This window comes from Garra rufa, chromosome 17, assembly GCF_049309525.1.
Source record: "Garra rufa chromosome 17, GarRuf1.0, whole genome shotgun sequence".
NCBI classification, from domain to species: domain Eukaryota; kingdom Metazoa; phylum Chordata; class Actinopteri; order Cypriniformes; family Cyprinidae; genus Garra; species Garra rufa.
In genome coordinates this window covers 41914881-41935245 of record NC_133377.1, presented here as the reverse complement: position 1 = coordinate 41935245, position 20365 = coordinate 41914881, and the positions used below count along the sequence as shown (strand labels likewise).

Below are 20365 nucleotides of genomic sequence, written 5' to 3'. Positions count from 1 at the left end.
AATATAACGCAGCACATGTGCAAATGCTAAACTAGCTGGGAACTCATTTCTGATAATACTCCGCCTGCTTCGGCTATATTACGGCAGCAAACTTCCTGGACTATTACGCCGGAATGGGAGAGTAGTTCCAAATCTTATCAGCCTAGAAAATTGAAGCTTTGCATTGCCACCGGTCTCAGTACACGATATAACTACAGAAGAGTCAAGTTTTAAATACAACAAATATGGAAACTCGTTGGTCATTTTTGAACGCGATGCTATTGGTCTAATAGGATTCAATGATCTATGCTAAGCTATGCTAAAAGGGATATCCCCAGAACAGGGGAACGGCTGAATGGATTTCAAAACGGTAAAACTCAAATTATTAACTCGGGGGGAGTTGGAGAATGAGCCTATTTCCAAAAAAAGTGGAGTGTTCCTTTAAGGATATGTAAATAAGGGGAGGGGCTATACAAGGGGGCGTGGCCTCACCTCTTATCTCCTTCCTCATCTTTGACTCCGGCCGTTTGTGGAGATGCAGGATCTGATGGGACTCTCTGGAGAACCAGCACGTCTTGACCCCTCTCCTTCAGACAGACACGCACAACGCCCTCGCCCTGCGCCTGAGAGACAAAACGAAACAAAACATACCGTTACACATCAAAACACAGTGGTTATCTTACTCAAATAGACACTGAAGAAATAGTTATGTTAAAAAAATTTAAATTTAAAAAAATAAAAATTTTAAATTCTGCCATCATCATTGTTACAACCTCTCATTAAATGGCTTGAGAAAGAGAGATTACGTAACATAAAAAGAATGAGCAAACGATGTCACTGTTCAAGTCTATTTATTCACTCACTCAACGTATAACGACATTGACGAATTTAGCAACCAAATAACAATTACAGGTCACATATTGTACACATTTCTGAAGGTTTATTTAAGTTGTTGATGTCCTTAAGAAAATATATTTGCGGTATAAGTGCCACAATCCATCTCAGTATATTTTTACAGCTCCTTTTTTAGGGGCACTGTCAAGAACAGGTCGATTGTGGTCTGTCTAATTAATATTCATGAGCCTCTCTTCAGATTGGCTGATTGGACAGACGGCCAGGCCAACCACAAGTAACTACAGTCATGTATGCTGTAGCCTAGCCTGCTGTGGCTTGGTGATACTCAACAGGGTGTTTCAGAATGATAATTAATGTATTTTTCTTTTTCAAACTCCGAATGCAGTAAGCTACGTAACTGTTGCTTTAGTAAAGCCCCTTTCACAATGCGCGCTGATTTCGGAAAATTACGGGAACGTGCGCTGTGTGAACAAAAGCCAGAACCAAATGCCATAAATCTGTCAGTTTAAATCTAGATTAAAGACACATCTCTTTAACCTGGCTTACACATAAAACATTAACACATTCCTATAATTCAAATCCGTTAAAGGATTGTTAGGCTGCATTAATGAGGTCAACCGGAACAGAAAACACCTCCCATAACATCTGATGCACTCGTTGCATCGTAAAAAGAATGGCATCTACGCTAATATTAGTCTGTTTCATTCTTATTCCGAGGTCACCGTAGCCACCAGACCCAGCCTGTATCTGGATCAGATGGTCACTGCAGTCCCCCGGATCCAGTCCGTACCCAGCTTAGATCATGGATCACCACCTGGAGATGACTTCAATAGCCGTGGATGTCAACCAGATGAGCTCCAGAGACGGATCATCACTAAAGACCTCGCCAACCCAGACGGTCATCGGCGCTACACCACAGGATCCTGATGAGTTCTCTGCAATCTGCCATTGGTACAAACTGTTGGTTTCGTCTGGCCAGAGGAGAACTGGTCCCCCGACTGAGCCTGGTTTCTCCCAAGGTTTTTTTCTCCATTTCTGTCACCTGTGGAGTTTTGGTTCCTTGCCGCTGTCGCCTCTGGCTTGCTTAGTTGGGGACGCTTTCCAGCGATATCGTATACTATTTGAACTGAACTGACGATGAAATCACTGAATTCATTGATGAACTGCCTTTAACTGAAAATTGATTATCTACAATAATGCGTTACTTACACACTATTGTGCTGTTTAAATACTGTGCAGTTGCTTTGACACAATCTGTATTGTAAAAAGCGCTATATAAATAAAGGTGACTTGACTTGACTAGCAGTGTTGTAGTGATGATGCACATTATCGTGCAACTCTTCATGACTAAAAAATACGTGCAAAGTGGAATGAAGCAGCGATCAGGGAGCTCCTCACTATCAGCGCTGAAGCACAGATTAGTATAAGTTTAGTGAAACGTAGCGTCGCATTACATCTCACATCCAAATGTCACATGTCTTTATGGGATCTTTACGGGTTGTGTGTAAAGCATGCACAGGTTCTGGAAAACCACTGTGTGAATGAACCAAATCAAACATTACGGAACAAATCGTGGGACACATTATCCCTGTATTTTCCGGAATGGCTGTGTGAAAGAGGCTGAAGTTGACGTGTCACTGCTCTTTTATATTAACGTTGTTCGGAAGCCTGTGCAATGATGTAGTTTCGACATCTATCGACTGAACAGCATTTTCTCGACTTGTTTTCATGTTGTTGTTGTACAGCAATGGCATGGACGCGATGTTGTCCGGGGTTTGTCAAAAGGAGGGTGGGACGGTGGTTGGTGACTGAAGGCGGTGACTGAGTAGATCGGACATCACATTTTTACGGAAGTCAAAGTGGCTCGTGAAAAGGCACAGCTACTTTAAGCAGGCTGTGTGCATTTTACTGTGGATTGACTGTTTTGAAACTTATATGGTAGTTACATAGCCCCTAGACCTCAGTTATCATGCAAAAAGCCAGGAAATTTCAGTTTTGACAATATGGGACCTTTGACATAATGGACAACAACTAACACACAAAATAAAACGAAAGAAAAGGACAATGTTTGCTGGCTGGCCCACAAGAATCGGTCTCTCCTTTTCTGCTCCTCATTGGCGTCTTTTAACTACTATCTGTTAATCAGCCATGCAACAACGAACAAGTGCGTCCACCTAAAAGAAAGAAAGAGAGTGAGAGCCATAGAGAGAGAGACAGAGTGCATACACGCTCGTAGAGATAGCGTAACGCCAAGAAAACAAGGGAGGGGCGACAAAAAGTAAACAAGATCCTGCTCAAGCCGCCGACTGTAACAATCATTTTGGACCTGATTCAAAAACTGATTCAACTGATTCAATATTCGACTCAAAAGAGTAAATCACTCTTGAATTACTCATAATTACTTCTCATGAACATGCCAAGAAAAACTAGGGCACATATCAAGATCTTTCGTGAAAAGATACCTAAATTTCTACCTGTTTGTCGCACAAGTCATATGAAGTATTTTTGTGGTGCTTTTATACTTTTTTGTCATTTATGGAGTTTGGCAGCAAAGCGTCTAAGAAACAAATAACCAAATCACCAACTGATTCCCACCAAAAATGAAAAAACAACAGAATCACACATCAAAACACAATGGTTATTTTACTTAAATGTGACCCTGGACCACAAAACCAGTCTTAAGTCGCTGGGGTATATTTGTAGCAATAGCCAAAAATACAGTGTATGGGTCAAAATTGTTGATTTTTCTTTTATGCCAAAAATCATTAGGAAATTAAGTAAAGATCATGTTCCATGAAGATTTTTTGTAAAATTCCTACTGTAAACCTATCAAAATGTAATTTTTGATTAGTAATATGCATTGTTAAGAACTTAATTTGGACAACTTTAAAGGTGATTTTCTCAGTATTTTGATTTTTTTGCACCCTTAGATTCCAGATTTTCAAATAGATGTATCTCGGCCAAATATTGTCCTATCCTAACAAACTATACATCAATAGAAAGCTTATTTGTTGAGCTTTCATAGGATGTATACATCTCAGTTTTGTAAAATTTAACCTTATGACTGGTTTTGTGGTCCAGGGTCACAAATATATATAAAACGAATAGGTTTGCTCAAAAACAAGCATTCTGTCATCATTTAGACTGGCTATGTGAACTGAATCAACTCAATCAACTCAAAAGAATGAATCACTCATAAATTATTTATAACTACTCATGAACATGCTAAGAAAAAGTGAATATTAACATCTTCAGTGAACAGTGACTTAAATTTCAACTTGTTTGACACTTTGAAGTCTTGAAATATAGTGCACATGTCATATGAACAGTTTTTATGGTGTTTTTATGATACGTTTCAGTCATTTCTGGACTTTCACTTAATGACACCAAAACTGGGGAACAAAGACAATTTCGCATCAAAACACAATGTTTCTCTTATTAAATAGACACCGAAGAAATAGTTAATTTAAAAAAAATGAACATGACTATTTAGACTGAATCAATATTCGACTCAAAAGAATGAATTACTCAAAATAACTTCTCATAAACAAGCAAGAAAAACTAGGTCAAATATCAAGATCTTTCCTAAATAGCGACTAATTTTGACCTGTTTGTCGCAAGTCAATATGAACTATTTTTATAGCACTTTTATAGAGTTTGGCAGCAAAGCGTCTGGGAGACAGAGAACTGAATCACTTATTGTTTCCCACCAAAAATTTAAAAAACAACACATTCACACATCAAAACACAATGTCTATCTTTCTTAAATAGACATTACATGAATAGATCGCTTAAAAATAAACATTCTGTCTTTATTTAGATTGACTATGTGAATTGAATCAAATGAATCAACTCAAAAGAATGAATCACTCAGTAATAATTCATACAGTAAGTACTCATGAACATGCTAAGAAAAAACAAGGTGAAAATCAAGATCTTCAGTGAACACTGACTTAAATTTCAACTTGTTTGTCACTTAAAGACAAGGAATAAAGTGCACAAACTACTTTTATGTTGTTTTTAGGAATTTATGGAGTTTGGCAGCAAAGCACAATGTTTATATTATTTAAACACCAAAGAAATAGTTCATTCAAAAATATTAATTGTCATCTTTTATACTGGCTACATGAACTAAATCAACTGATTCAGTATTCAACTCAAAAGAATGAATCACTAATGAATTATAGCTCATGAATAACTCAGAAAGTAATAGTCCATTAATTTAGAATTATTTTAGAGCAGCATAAATGTCAATACTGGCATTCATATCTTCACTGAAAAAAAAAAGCAAATTTACTTTAATTTTTGTTTGGCACAAGTTTTTGCACACACATTTTTTAAGTAAAATTTAAGTATGGAATAAAGTAAAATCTACTCAACTAATTTAAGTAAACTTAACGTGCAGTTAGAGTTTGATGAGTAATTTCCACTTAATTATTTTAAGTTTACTCTGCAGTCCTCAAGTACAATTCTTGTTTGTTTGTAAATTTTACTCAAACATCACAGCACTGAAAAAATGCCATTAAAGCATGTTTTTTACTTAAAAACATGTACGTAAGCAAGTAAACAGCTCCTTATTGTTTTGAAGGAGTTTTGTTTTGACTCAGTGTAGTTACTAACCAAATGAACACAACAACAAATGGGTCATTTTGAGTAGAAAATGAACTCTAGATTTTAAGCAAGTTGCTTAACCTAACAACAAAAGCAACCATAAAACAGCCAAAAATGTAACCTTTTTAATTATTCATGCCCAAGTGCATGATAGAAACAACGGGATCATGACTTTGACATTTACTTAAACTATCTTTGTAAAAATAACAAACAAGTAGTCAAATATAAAGTAAATATAAAAATATATATAAAGTAAAATATATTTAGAAGTTCAAATTTTAACTTCTACAAGTTTAAATTGAGTACTAATATTGAATATATTTTTTTTTCATTCTTGCCTGAACTCAATTATTTAATGTAGAAATTACATTTGTTTTTCTGTATTATTTACTTCACCACAAAATATTTTTTTATCAGTGTTTGCATGTGGATTAAAATGTTAATTCCTTAATTAAAAAGCAAAACCATTCAGTCACCAACTACACAAATTCTTCTATCGGAAAGCACAGGGTTCACTCAAAACCAATCAGGTTTGCATGCAGCGTGTATTTCTGTCACTAATCCTGACAAGTTTCCACATGCATTTCTATCACACTCAAACTCTCACTTTCAGTTTCAATTAAGCAGCACGTCATTAGGGAGAAATGAGTCATTACAGTCAGAATCACAATACTTTCCAACAAAAATATACTGCACAAAATCTCCAGCAAACAAACACAAATGCTTTTCATGCATCTGTCAAATTTGAGATTTTGGGCTTTTTGTTTTTTTATAAAGTGTTTTTCAGACTAGTGGAAAAAAAACATCCAAAAGACACTGTTAAGTGTTTGTTTTATAGCTCTTTATCTATTTTGTGGCAATAGATTTCAATTACAATACATATTTTTAAATCCCGTTTTCTCAAAATGAGTTTTTTCTCCACTTCAGTAGCACTTACACACACCAAACTTTACATTGTTAATCCTGTCTATATCCTGAAGGTTTATACAGAGGGATTTTATTTCTCCCAAAATAGTAAAAATATATATTGTTCTGTCTGTTTAGGATTTTTTTTTAAAGAAGTTAAAAAATAAATCTTTTGCTCTCCGGGGCTGCATTAATTTGATTAAAAATACAGTAGTCTGTAAAATTGTGAAATATTTTTATTATTTTAAATACATGTATTCTATTGTAGTATATTTTAAAATGTAATTTATTTCTGTGATTCAAAGCTGAATTTTCAGCATCATTACTCCAGACTTCAGTCTCCGTCTGTTCTAAGAAAATAAAGTAACCATTGCCATTTTCTGAATTATGGCGTGACTCTAATATGACAAAAAAATTAAACAAGAATTTTGAAACTGACTTCATCCAGTGTTTATTTTTTTTTGTACTAAAAAATGCAAATTAGCGCATATTTTATTAAACATTGGCTCATTTGCATATTTAAACCTAACATTTTAGAAAACTTGTAATACTAATAATATCTGCAATTATCAATGTAATCAATCAACTGGGTAAGTAAGGTGATAACTATTAGTTCATTTTTTTACCCTATTCACCTGCAGTGTCTCGCCTTACTGTGGTCAGTTGCTGTTATAGATGATCCTAAATAACAAACAAACTTTAATATCAATCCTTGTTAAATAATCTATGCATTCAATGAGTCAAACGGCAAACTCAGCCAGTGTTTGCTAATGTGCTGGACAGCATTTCAGTCGCACACCTGACTGTTTACTTGTGTTTGTGCACTTTCAGACGAGTCTGGACAGCAGCGTTTGAGGAAGATGAAAGGCAGGAAAAGGATTAGAGACACACACACATACACACACACACACACACACACCTGCAGCACAGGTGAGAATCACAACACACACACACACACATTTAGATGCACAGTGGTTTGATGCACAAAATAGAGACGGTACATCCGTTGCATCAGACGGCTTTGTGTTTGAAATCCGGCTCGTATCCTAGTCTTAATGTGGCCTGCAGGTGCAAAAACCTCAATACTAAGCAAAATACTATTTAAAACCTGTTCTACCCATGTTGGATAATCACACAATGATTTCTGAAGAATCATGTGACACTGAAGACTGGGGTAATGATGCTGAAAATTCAGCTTTGATCACAGAAATAAATTACATTTTAAAATATACTACACTAGAAAACAGGTATTTCAAATATTAAAAATATTTCACAATTTTACTGGATTTTCAAATTAATGTAGCCCTGGTGAGCAAAAGAGACTTCTTTAAAAAAAACTTAAACCTTTAAATGATAGAGTATGCATTAGTGTATATAAAGGAAAAGGATTAAATATCATGCACAAAAAAAAAAGAAAATATGCATATTATTTTCAAATAGATGCTTATTGTATTTTATTTTTTTCCATCTATTTACTCAAAATAGTTTTGCAAAAAAAACAAATGACATCTTAAATATTTGACTCATCAGTGCACAGCATTTTATTAAAAACATTCAAGATTTCATTCGATTTGATTGCAAAATTGCAATTAATTAACTACCATTTATTTACTTAATTGATTTTAATTAAATAAAGACTAATGGAAAAAATAAAATACAGTAAGCATCTATTTGAAAACAATATGCATATTTCCATGCAATGATATTTAACCATTTTCATTTATATACACTAATAAATACTCTACCATTTAAAGGTTTAGGTTTGAAAGCAGTCTCTAAAAATACTGTAAAATTAGTAAAATTGTGAAATATTTTCACTATTTAAAATACCTGGTTTATATAGTAATATATGTTAAACTATAATTTATTTCTGTGCTCAAAGCTACATTTTCAGCATCATTACTCCAGTCTTCAGTGTCACGGGATCCTTCAGAAATCATTCGGATTCATTCAAGAAACATTTCTAATTAATTGTCTCCCCAATATTGTTGTGGAAACTGTGATACATTCTTTTTTTTTGATATTCACAGATGAATAGAAAGTTTACAATAACAGCATTTATTTAAAATAGAAAACTTTTGCAACATTCTAAACATCTTTACCGTCCCTTTTGATCAATTTAAAGCATCCTTGATGGAAAAAAAGTGTTTTTTGTTTTTTTTAAAGAACTCAAACTTTTAATTTGTAGTGTATATATTTACAGTAAATTCGAAGCAAATATACACTGCAGCTCAAAATTTGAATCAGTATGTTTTTTAATAGTTTTTAAAGCTGTTACACAAATACAGAAAAACAATTATATTGTGAAATATTATTTTCATTTAAAATAACTGTTTTCTATGCAAATATATTTTAAAATGTAATTTATTCATGTGATCAAAGCTGCATTTTCAGCATCATTACTGCAGTCTTCAGTGTCACATGATCCTTCAGAAATCATTCTAATATGCTGATTTATTATCAATGTTGGAAAAACATTTTTTGGAACCTTTTGTTCAGGATTCTTTGATCAGTAAAAGGTTCAAAAGAACAGCATTTATTTAAAATAGAGAGGTTTCTTAACAATATACACTACTGTTCAAAAGTTTTGGTTCAAAGTTTTTAAAATTTTTATACTTTCTTTTTTTTGAAAGAAATTAATACTTTTATTCACCAAGGATGCGTTAAATTATTAAAAAGCGATAGCATAGATTTACATTGTTAGAAAAGATTTATATTTTGAATAAATGCTGTTCTTTTAATCTTGTTATTCATCAAAGAATCCTGAAAAAAAAAGTATCACAAATTCCAAAAAAAATTTCCAACATTGATAATAAAAGTAATAAATCAGCATATTAGAAAGATTTCTGAAGGATCATGTGACACTGATGAAAATTCAGCTTTGAAATGACAGGAATAAATTATTTTGTAAAGTATATTAAAATAAAAACCATTATTTTACATTGTAATAACATTTTGCAATATTACAGATTTTTTTTCTGAATTTTTGATCAATTATACGCGTAAGAGCCGTCTTTAAAAACATTACAAGTCTTACTGATCCCAAACTTTTGAACGGTAGTGTAAATATTAATATTGAAACATTTTTTAAGCTACATAAAATATACTGCGCGAATAAATCATGACAGCAGGTAAATTTAGAAATGACTTCAGTCCAGGTGTCTGTAAATACTAGTGTAATTAGTATGAACATCTGCTTTTTTGAATCACAATGACCCTCATGAAACAGATGTGTGGTGTGTCTGTGCCAAACGAGCATCCGCTTACGTGACTCATTCATTGAATAAACACCTTAACAGGTGAGAGGTCATAAGCTCCTCCCACGCGTGTGAGTGAGTCTGTCTGGGAGCAGGTGGGCGGAGTCAGACAGGTGATGACATGCTATAATGCAGGACTCAAAAGTAGGTCATCTGAACTCCTGCAAGGGTCTAAGTTTAACACTACTTCGAAAGAAATGAGAATATGTGATACTGAATGATAGAATATGCCCAAAATCAAGACTTATTGAATTAAAATCAGAGTTTCGTGGCTTTTAGTCTATGCTTGTTTGCTTTGAGCTTGTTCAAAAGTCTCTTTTGCTCACAAAGGCTGCATTTATCTGGTTAAAAATACAGAAAAATCTGTAAAATTGTGAAATATTATTACAATTTAAAAAAGCTGCTTTCTATGTAAATATATTGTAAAATGTAATTTATTTCTGTGATCAAAGCTGATTTTTTAGCATCATTACTCCAGTCTTCAGTGTCATATGATCCTTCAGAAATCATTCTAATATGCTGATTTATTGTATCAATGTTGAATTTTTTTTTTTTTTGAATCTGTGATACTTTTTTCAGGATTCTTTGATCAATAAAAGGTTAAAAAAAGAACAGCATTTATTTAAAATAAAAAACTGTGATATACATTTTATTTTTCAGGATTCACAGATGATTAGAAAGTTAAAAAGAATAGCTTTTATTTAAAATAGAAATCTTCTGTAACATTACAAAGGTCTTTACTGCCACTTGTGATCAATTTAATGCATCCAAGCAGATAAACAGCATTAATTTCCTCCAAAAAAGAAAAAATGTGGATCTTTCAAAGAAATATCTGGATCATATTTCATCTTGAAAATCAAACTAAAAATAAGAAATCATAATTTGCATAATGAAAGACAAAGAAATGGTTTAGGACCTTTGCAAAAACAGTAACATTTTGAAATATTTTGACTATTTAAAATAACTGCTTTCTATTTGAATATACTGTAAAATGTAATTTATTTCTGTGATCAAAGCTGAATTTCCAGCATCATTACTCCAGTCTTCAGTGTCACATGATCCTTCAGAAATCATTCTAATATGCTGATTTGCTCCACAAGTAACAACTTTTGAATCTTTTGTAACATTAACATGTTTTTTCTGTCGCTTTTGATCAATTTAATGCATCCTAGCAGATTAAAAGCATTAATTTCCTTCCAAAAAAAAAAAAAAGGGAAAAAAGTGGATCTCTCAAAGAAATGTCTGGGTCATATTTCATCCTGAAAACCAAAGTAAAAATAATAAATCATAATTTGCATAAAGAAAGAGAATAAATGGTTTAGGAACTTTAAAAAGTAATGCATTCTGTCACTATTTTAATCAAAATTAAGCATATTTTGTTCTAAACCCGAGAAAATTAATATATACTCTACCAGTCAAAAGTTTTTGAATAGTAAGATTTTTAATGTTTTTTAAAAGAAGTCTTTTCTGCTCATCGAGCCTGTATTTTTTGGATCTGAACTACAGCAAAAATTTTAAATATTTTTACTATTTAAAATAACTGTTATGTGAATATATTATAAATTGTAATTTATTCCGGAGATCAAAGCTGAATATTTAGCATCATTACTCCAGTCTTCAGTGTCACATGATCTTTCAGAAATCATTCTAATATGCTGATTTTCTCCTCAAGAAACAACTCTGAAATATTTTTTATCATTAAAAATGTATTTTCTGTCACTTTTGATCAATTTAATGCATACTAGCAGATTACAAGCATTAATTTCATTCCAAAAAAAGGGAAAAAAGTGGATATTTCAAAGAAATGTCTAGGTCATATTTCATCCTGAAAAACTAAATCAAAATAATAAATCATAATTTGCATGAAGAAAGAGAAGAAATGGTTTAGGACCTTCAGAAAGTAATGCATTCAGGCACTATTTTAATGACAATTAAGCATATTTTTTTGTACACTACCAGTCAAAGGTTTTTGAACAGTAAGATTTTTAATGTGTTTTAAAGAAGTCTCTTCTGCTCACCAAGTCTGCATTTATTTGATCCAAAGTACAGCAAAAACAGTAAAATTTTGAAATATTTTTTTACAATTTAAAATAACTCTTTTCTTTTTGAATATCTGTTAAAATGTAATTTATTCCTGTGATCAAAGCTGTGTTTGCAGCATCATTACTCCAGTCTTCAGTGTCACATGATCCTTCAGAAATCATTCTAATATTTGATTTGCTGCTCAAGTACAACTCTTGAATCTTTTGTAATATTAAAAATCACTTTTGAACAATTTAATGCATCCTAGCAGATAAAAAGCATTAATTTCCCTCCAAAAAAAAGTGGATCTCTTAAAGAAATGTCTAAGTCATATTTCATCCTGAAAATCAGATTAAAAATAATAAATCATAATTTTCATAAAGAAAGAGAAGAAATGGTTTAGGACCTTCAAAAAGTAATGCATTCTGTCACTATTTTAATGACAATTATACATATTTTTTCATACAATCCCACTCAAAAGTTTTTGAACAGTAAGATTTGAATGTTTTTTAAAAAAAAGTCTAAGCCTGATTTGATCCAAAGCACAGCATAAACAGTAACATTTTGAAATATTTTTACTATTTAAAATAGTTTTTTTTAATGTATACTATTTGAATATATTTTAAAATGTAATTTATTCCTGTGATCAAAGCTAAATTTTCAGCATCATTACTGCAGTCTTCAGTGTCACATGATCCTTCAGAAATCAGTCTAATATGCTGATTTGCTGCTGAAAAAACATTTAATATCATTATTATGTTGAAAACAGCTGAGTGAAATTTTTCAGAAAGTTCAGAAGAACAGCATTTATCTAAAAATAGAAATATTTTGCAACATTATAAATGTCTTTATCATCACTTTTGATCAATTTAAAGCATCCTTGCTAAATAAAAGTATTACTTTCTATAAAAAAAATTCTAGAAGAAAGTCTACTTGACCGTTTATATTGCTAATAATAATTAGAATATTAAAAATGTTTATTTAAAAGCAAATCAGCATATTAGAATGATTTCTGAAGGATCATGTGACACTGAAGACTGCAGTAATGATGCTAAAAATTCAGCTTTGATCACAGGAATAAATTACATTTTAAAATATACTCAAATAGAAAGCAGTTATTTTAAAGGAACCGTATGTAGGATTGTGGCCTAAACTGGTACTGCAATGTAGGGCTGGGCAATTTGGCTTAGAATCAAAATCTCGATTAATTGAACATTTTAACCCGATTACGATTAATGAACGATTATTTTATTTATTAATAAAATAATATTTAATTATATTTATATAATATTTATTTTTTTGCCCTCATAGTTCACTGACAAGTTTTGTACAGTTAATATGTTCACATATTACAAGCGAGAGATTTTTGGATGAAGGGTGCATTACTTGATTTTAAAATAATTGAAGGAAACACACTATCTACGATCTATGATTATTAATTGAACATCAGTGTTGAACAACTGAAATTAAAGCAAGCATTGCTTAAAACGAAAAGTCACATTTTTCTTGAAAATAAATAACTTGCACTATTGGAAACAAAATAAATAATTTTCAATGTTTTTCATATTAAAAGTAGAAAATAAGCAGTATCTCCTCTAAATAAAATTACCCTTGTATATCCTGTAAATACTTTTTACTGTATAAATACTGTTTAAGCTCTCCATCGACATGTCGGCGGAATAACGGAATGGAGCGCTAGTGTTTTTTAAAGGGAAAGTAATTGAAATAATCTTCCTGGAAAAATTTTAACGATTATAGGTTCTGAATGTCGATTTCGATTATTTTTCGATTAATCGCCCAGCCCTACTGCAATCACTTTCAAAATACTGTAGAACGGTGTATCCCCTCCCGCTCCCCCCTGACTCCAGGTTGCCAGATAAGCTGCAGGATCCAGCAGGAACGTAGGCTGCTGGAAAAAAAAAAAAAAAAAAAAAAAAGGAACGTAGGCTGCTACAAGGAGCTTCCAACGGCAAGTGACGAGTCCTACACAGTAATTATTTTTTTCTTCTGTTAATTATGTTTATGCTTCACAAGAGATGTTTTGCGAAGTAATTATGTATCGCAAAAATTTACAGATGGCGATTAGCCAAATATTTCGTAAAGATGTACTGTAATACCACATTTCAGTCGGAACATAGATTGTTTTCATACCCTGCTAGTGGTGCGATATAAAGCTTTTTATGAACGCATTTAGCACGGCCGACCGTGGAAAATCCACTGTGTACGGAAGCAAAGTTAGCCAAACATAGATGAATCTTACCTGTCCAGGAGAAAATTACCAACGTTGGCGTCTATCTTCAAACTCTTCTCCGTTTTCAGCCGTCTCCATCTTTCAAAGGCATCTCCTATACAAATCCTTGTTTTATTTCGGACTTTGTCACAACGTATTTCGGATTCATAACAAGGTCTTTTAGGTTTCGTAACGTTATACATGTTTTATCCGACACTTCGTAGCTGCAGCTGTAACTAGAGCAGAGCTGGCAACCCGGGTGACGAAACTCTACTGACTTCGTGATTGGTCGATAGCTGGAGGGTGGAGCCTCAGACCAAAACACAAAACGACAACAATAACATCAGTTGAGGGCTGCAACTCTCACTTTTAAATGACAATATCCTGGCCGGACCACTGTTGTCAGTGATATAAGTATTTGAAATGAACATGATTTCTTAATGTCTAGTGATATGTCAGGGCCATTTTATGATTAACTGAAATAAATTTCTTACATACGGTTCCTTTAAATAGTAAAAATATAATTTGTGAGCAGAAGAGACTTCTTAAAAAACATTAAAAATCTTATAAATACTTATTCTGTAGGCCTATTGTATTCCTGGCAGGGTTCATGAGATTTGGCAGCTGTGATGTAAACGAAACACTAGCAGCTATTTTAAACACAGAACAAGTCCTTCAAATATGTTCCAGCCCTCTCTGTGTGACAACAGCACAACAATTATCAACGTGACTGTCCTCAACTCTGTTCAAACGCCCACAGGAATCCAAACCCTGGACAAAATGTTCAGTAAAACATACAATATCCGTCTGTAAACCTTCAGTTTAGAGTCTGCTGTCTGTGAGATTGTGAACAGTGATTGGTCATTTCAGCCGCTCTCCCGCGGAGCAAAGGATGCTGGGACGCCGCAGGAGTCAGCTGTCAATCACCAGACCGCCGGGACGGGAAACAGATGGATTATCTGCGGCCAGACAGACACAAATGTGACCATCTGACCTCAAAATGAAGGTCACGGAATCCTCAGTTAAGTAAGCGGAATTCGAATTCCAAAAAAACTCCTGAAGATTCCAAAAATAGTCCACAAATTATTCAAACCGGAACAAACACAGAGTGTTTCCCAAACATTCCCGAAACGCTCCAAAGCAAGCACGGATATCAGATCGCGTCTGCGCTGCTCCTTCCTGCGAATGTGTTTATAAAAAGCAACGCTAATATGATTTTACAGCAGTTACATAACTCGAAAAACACCTACAGTAACAAACAGCAGGCCAGATTAATACCAGATTAGCAGCATCACAGATTGAAATGTATATATAATTATACACTACCAGTCAAAAGTTTTTGAACAGTAAGATTTTTAATGTTTTTTTAAAGTATTCTCTTCGGTTCACCAAGCCTGCATTTATTCGATCCAAAGTACAGCAAAAACAGTCAAATGTAAAAATGTAAAAATATTTTACCATTTAAAAAAACTGTTTTCTTTTTTAATATATTTTAAAACGTAATTTATTTCTGTGATTAAAGCTGTATTTTTAGCATCATTACTCCAGCCTCGCTGCTCAAAACACAACTCTCGCATCTTTTGAAATTAAAAATGTCTTTTCTGTTGCTTTTGATCAACTCAATGCATGCTAGAAGATTAATAATATTAATGCATTTATGCATTTATTTGTTTCAAAGTACAGCAAAAACAGTAACATTTTGAAATATTTTTACTATTTAAAAAAAAAAACTTTTCTTTTTGAATATACAGGGTGGGCCATTTATATGGATACATCACACATCAAACTTATTGGTAATTTCACAAGAAAAACAATGGTGTGCTTGGTTTTAACGTAACTTTATTCTTTCATGAGTTATTTACAAATTTCTGACCACTTATAATGTGCCACAAACAGGACGTTAATATCACCAACCATTCCCATTTTATTAAGGTGTATCCATATAAATGGCCCACCCTGTATTTTAAAATGTAATTTATTCCTGTGATCAAAGCCAATTTTTTAGCATCATTACTGCAGTCTTCAGTGTCACATGATCCTTCAGAAATCATTCTAATATGAGGATTTGCACAACCGGAATTCGAATTCCAAAAGAACTCCTAAAGATTCCAAAAATAGTCCACAAATTATTCAAACCAGAACAAACATGGAATGTTTCCCAAACATTCCCGAAACGCTCCAAAGCAAGCACGGATATCAGATCAGATGTGTTTATAAAAAGCACCACTCGCTAATAAGATTTTACAGCAGTTACGTAACTCCAGGGAAAAACACCTACAGTAACAAACAGCAGGCCAGATGTGGCTGGGAAAAATGTTGGCGATGCAAACGATAACAAACAGTTTATCTGCGCTGGCCGTGTTTCTCTCCAGCCTTTCCAACATCAACACACCGAGCGCTGCTATTATGTGAGCACATATTTAAATGTCAATGCTTGATAAATATATTATTTCCATTTTGAGAGAGCGGTGAGAGCGTTACGTAACAGAAGAGCTACATTGTGAACGTCTAAATGAGTCTCACAGGAACTGAGACGACACAATATGATGATGAATCTGGTTTGAAGATGCAAAAGGAAAGGCAATTAGATTTAAAAAAAATTTCATTAAGACAGACTTTTAAGTTGACTTGAGAAAGTCTGACCAAGTTTGAAAAAGTTTTACGAGATTTTAAAAGTTTGAAGGTTTTCGGTCTTTTGTAGATTGAAGTTTAATGTAGTTTTAAAGCTTAAAGCTTGAATGTTTTACACACAGTGCCCTCCACTAATATTGGCACCCTTGGTAAATATAAGCAAAGGTGGATGTGAAAATAAATCTGCATAATTTATCCTTTTGATCTTTCATTTAAAAATTTCACAAAATTCTAACCTGTCATTGAAGTAAAACAATAGAACCTAGAGGTGAAATCTCATTATGAAATAAATGTTTTTCTCTAGTTCACGTTGGCCACTATTATTGGCACCCAATTATTGCAACAACCTTTTGCCAAGATAACAGCTCTGAGTTTTCTCCAACAATGTCTAATGAGTTTGGAGAACACCTGACAAGAGATCAGAGACCATTCCTTCAAACAGAATCTCTCTAGATTCTCCAGAATCTCTTTATTCCCAGATTCATGTTGGTGCTTCATCTCTTCAGTTTCTATAGAGGGTTCAGGTCAGGGATATGGCCATGGTAGAAGCTTCATTCTGTGCTCAGTCACACATTTTTGTGTTGATTTTGATGTTAGTTTTGGATCATCGTCCTGCTGGAAGATGCAACCATGGCCCATTATAAGATTTCTAACAGAGGCAGTCGGGTTTTGATTTTTTTCCTGCTGGTATTTGATAGAATCCATGAAGCCATGTGTCTAAACAAGATGTCCAGGACCTCCGGCAGAAAAATAGGTCCACAACATTAAAGACCCAGCAGTATTTTTAACCGTGGACATGGGGTACTTTTTCATCCCTGTCCGCACCAAAACCATCTGGAGGGTTAGCTGCCAAAAAGCTCATTTTTAGTTTGATCTGACCATTGAAGCCAGTCCTGTTTGAAGTTCCAATAGCATCTGACAATTGAATATGCTGGAGTTTGTTTTTGAGTGAGCCAGGAGGATTCTTTCTTGAAACCCTCTGTTTGATCATTTTATTTTAGGCTTTCTGACCCCAAGACTCAACAATTCTCCAGCTGTGATCCTTGGAGAGTCTTTGGCCACTCAAACTCTCCTCTTTATCATGCATTAGGATGATACAGACACACATCCTCTTCTAGGCAGATTTGAAACATCTTTAGTTCAGGAACTTCTTAATTGTTGCCCTGATGGTGTGAACGGGGATTTTCAATGCTTTAGCTCTTTTCTTACAGCCACTTTCTATTTTGTGAAGCTCAACAAACTTGTTCTGCACATCAGAACTACATTCTTTGGTTTTACTTCTTGTGATGGACGATTAAGGGAATTTGGCTTTTGTGTTCCTCATATTTATAATCCTGTGGAACAGAAAGTCATGGCTGGACAATTTTATACTCCTAGCCACCCTGCTGTGCTAAAACAATTGTAATACTAATGGGAATATCCTTCAGAGATATTTTACTTAGACAAATTTCTAGGGGTGCCAATAATTGAGGCCAACGTGAACTAGAGAAAAACATTTATTTCATAATGAGATTTCCCCCTCAGTTTCCAACGTTTTGCTTCAAGGAAAGGTTAGAATTTTGTGAATTTTTCGAATGAAAGATCTAAAGGATAAACAATGCATATTTATTTTCACAGTCACCTTTGTTACTAACATGTTGCTAGCATGTTTCTAACATTTGCAAGTTACTAGCATTATTCAAGTTGCTAGGTTTGGCTAGTGATAGATAGATAAATAATAATGAGTAGTTCAAAAAGCATTTCAGTAGTTTGGCTTTCTCAAGCAAACTTAATTATGGTATTTGGCATAATTTTTGAGCACAGAATGATGCGATCGACCAGCAGCAAGGTATTTTAGAGATAATAAAGGTTCAACGCTCATCCAGAAGCAGCAGCTAAACCAGATGAGATCATAACCACATCAGACGCAGGAACTCTTCCCATCTTCCAGTTCCTGCAGGAAAACCGCATCCCTGCTTCTCCAGGATATTACCTCATCACCTGACCTCCCTCAGCTTTATTCTTCCTATCAGTCTTACGTTTTCATTCATGCATCTGGCAGACGTTTTGCAAGCATTCAGGATTTGCATTTTACCAGTTCATGTATTCGCTAGATGCTCCTAAACAATACTAAATTAACCTTGATAATTATAGAAAAACGTAAAGTTAAATAAAAATATAAAAACAAATAAAAATGACTAAAATAAACAAATGAAAATGAAAATATAAAAAATAAAAGCTAATTCAAAATATGAATAAACACTATAATATCATATAAACAACACTAAATTATCAATTAATTAAACGCCAAAATGAAAGCTAAATAGAAATAAAAAAGAAAAACTAATAGCAATGATAAAAGCACATAAAATTTACTAAAACTTAATATAATATTAAAAACTAAATAAAAATAGGAAATTCAAATTGTAATAAAAAATTATAAATATTGTAATAGCATCTAAACAATACTAAATTGACCTTGATAATTATAGAAAAACGTAAAGTTAAATAAAAATATAAAAACAAATAAAAATTACTAAAATAAACAAATGAAAATGAAAATCTAAAAAATAAAAGCTAATTCAAAATATGAATAAACACTATAATAATAGATAAACAACACTAAATTATCAATTATGTAAACAAAATGAAGGCTAAATAGAAAAAGAAAAACTAATAGCACTGATAAAAGTATTTAAATACTTAAAATAATATTAAAATAAAAATACATATAACGTAAAGTTAAATAAAAATATAAAAACAAATAAAAATGACAAAAACACATCAATTTACTAAAATAAACAAATGAAAATTAAAATAAAAGCTAATTCAAAATATGAATAAACACTATAATAATAGATAAACAACACTAAATTATCAATTATGTAAACAAAATGAAGGCTAAATAGAAAAAGAAAAACTAATAGCACTGATAAAAGTATTTAAATACTTAAAATAATATTAAAATAAAAATACATATAACGTAAAGTTAAATAAAAATATAAAAACAAATAAAAATGACAAAAACACATCAATTTACTAAAATAAACAAATGAAAATTAAAATAAAAGCTAATTCAAAATATGAATAAACACTATAATATCATATAAACAACACTAAATTATCAATTAATTAAACACCAAAATGAAAGCTAAATAGAAATAAAAAAAGAAAAACGAATAGCAATGATAAAAGCACATACAATTTACTAAAACTTATATTAATTAATTACTTATATAATATTAAAAACTAAATAAAAATAGGAAATTCAAATTGTAATAAAAAAATTATAAATATTGTAATAGCATCTAAACAATACTATATTGACCTTGATATTTATACACAAAATTAAAGTTAACAAAAATGAATAAAAAATGACAAAAACACGTCAAATTATTAAAATAAACTAAAATGAAAATATAAAAATAAAAGCTAATTCACAATATGAATAAACATTATAAAAACAGATAAACAACACTAAATTATCAATTATTTAAACACCAAAAATAAAGCTAAATAGAAAAAAACTAATAGAAATGATAAAAGCACATAATAAAATTTACTAAAACTTAATATAATATTACAATTAAAACAAAACAAAAATGGGCAATTCAAACTATATTAAATATAAATGAATAAATTAAAAGAATCTAAACAATACTAAATTAACTGATATTTATACACAAAACTAAGATTAACTAAAAATATAAAAACAAATAAAAATGACACAAATTACTAAAATAAACAAATTAAAATGAAAATATAAAAAATAAAAGCTAATTCAAAATATGAATAAACACTATAATAATAGATAAACAACACTAAATTATCAATTATGTAAACAAAATGAAAGCTAAATAGAAAAAGAAAAACTAATAGCACTGATAAAAGTATT

The 20365-nt window shown here is 32.1% G+C and overlaps 1 protein-coding gene across 1 annotated transcript in view; it reads right to left on the bottom strand.

Annotated features, from left to right (window-relative positions):
* Positions 1-467: 467 nt before the first annotated feature.
* The window catches only part of LOC141289419 (rap guanine nucleotide exchange factor 5-like), a 25336-nt gene continuing 5438 nt past the window's right edge, over positions 468-20365 (bottom strand). The window contains exon 2 of the mRNA XM_073821517.1: positions 468-602. Coding sequence (XP_073677618.1) covers positions 468-602 — 135 coding nt within the window. The remainder of the gene's footprint in view (positions 603-20365) is intronic.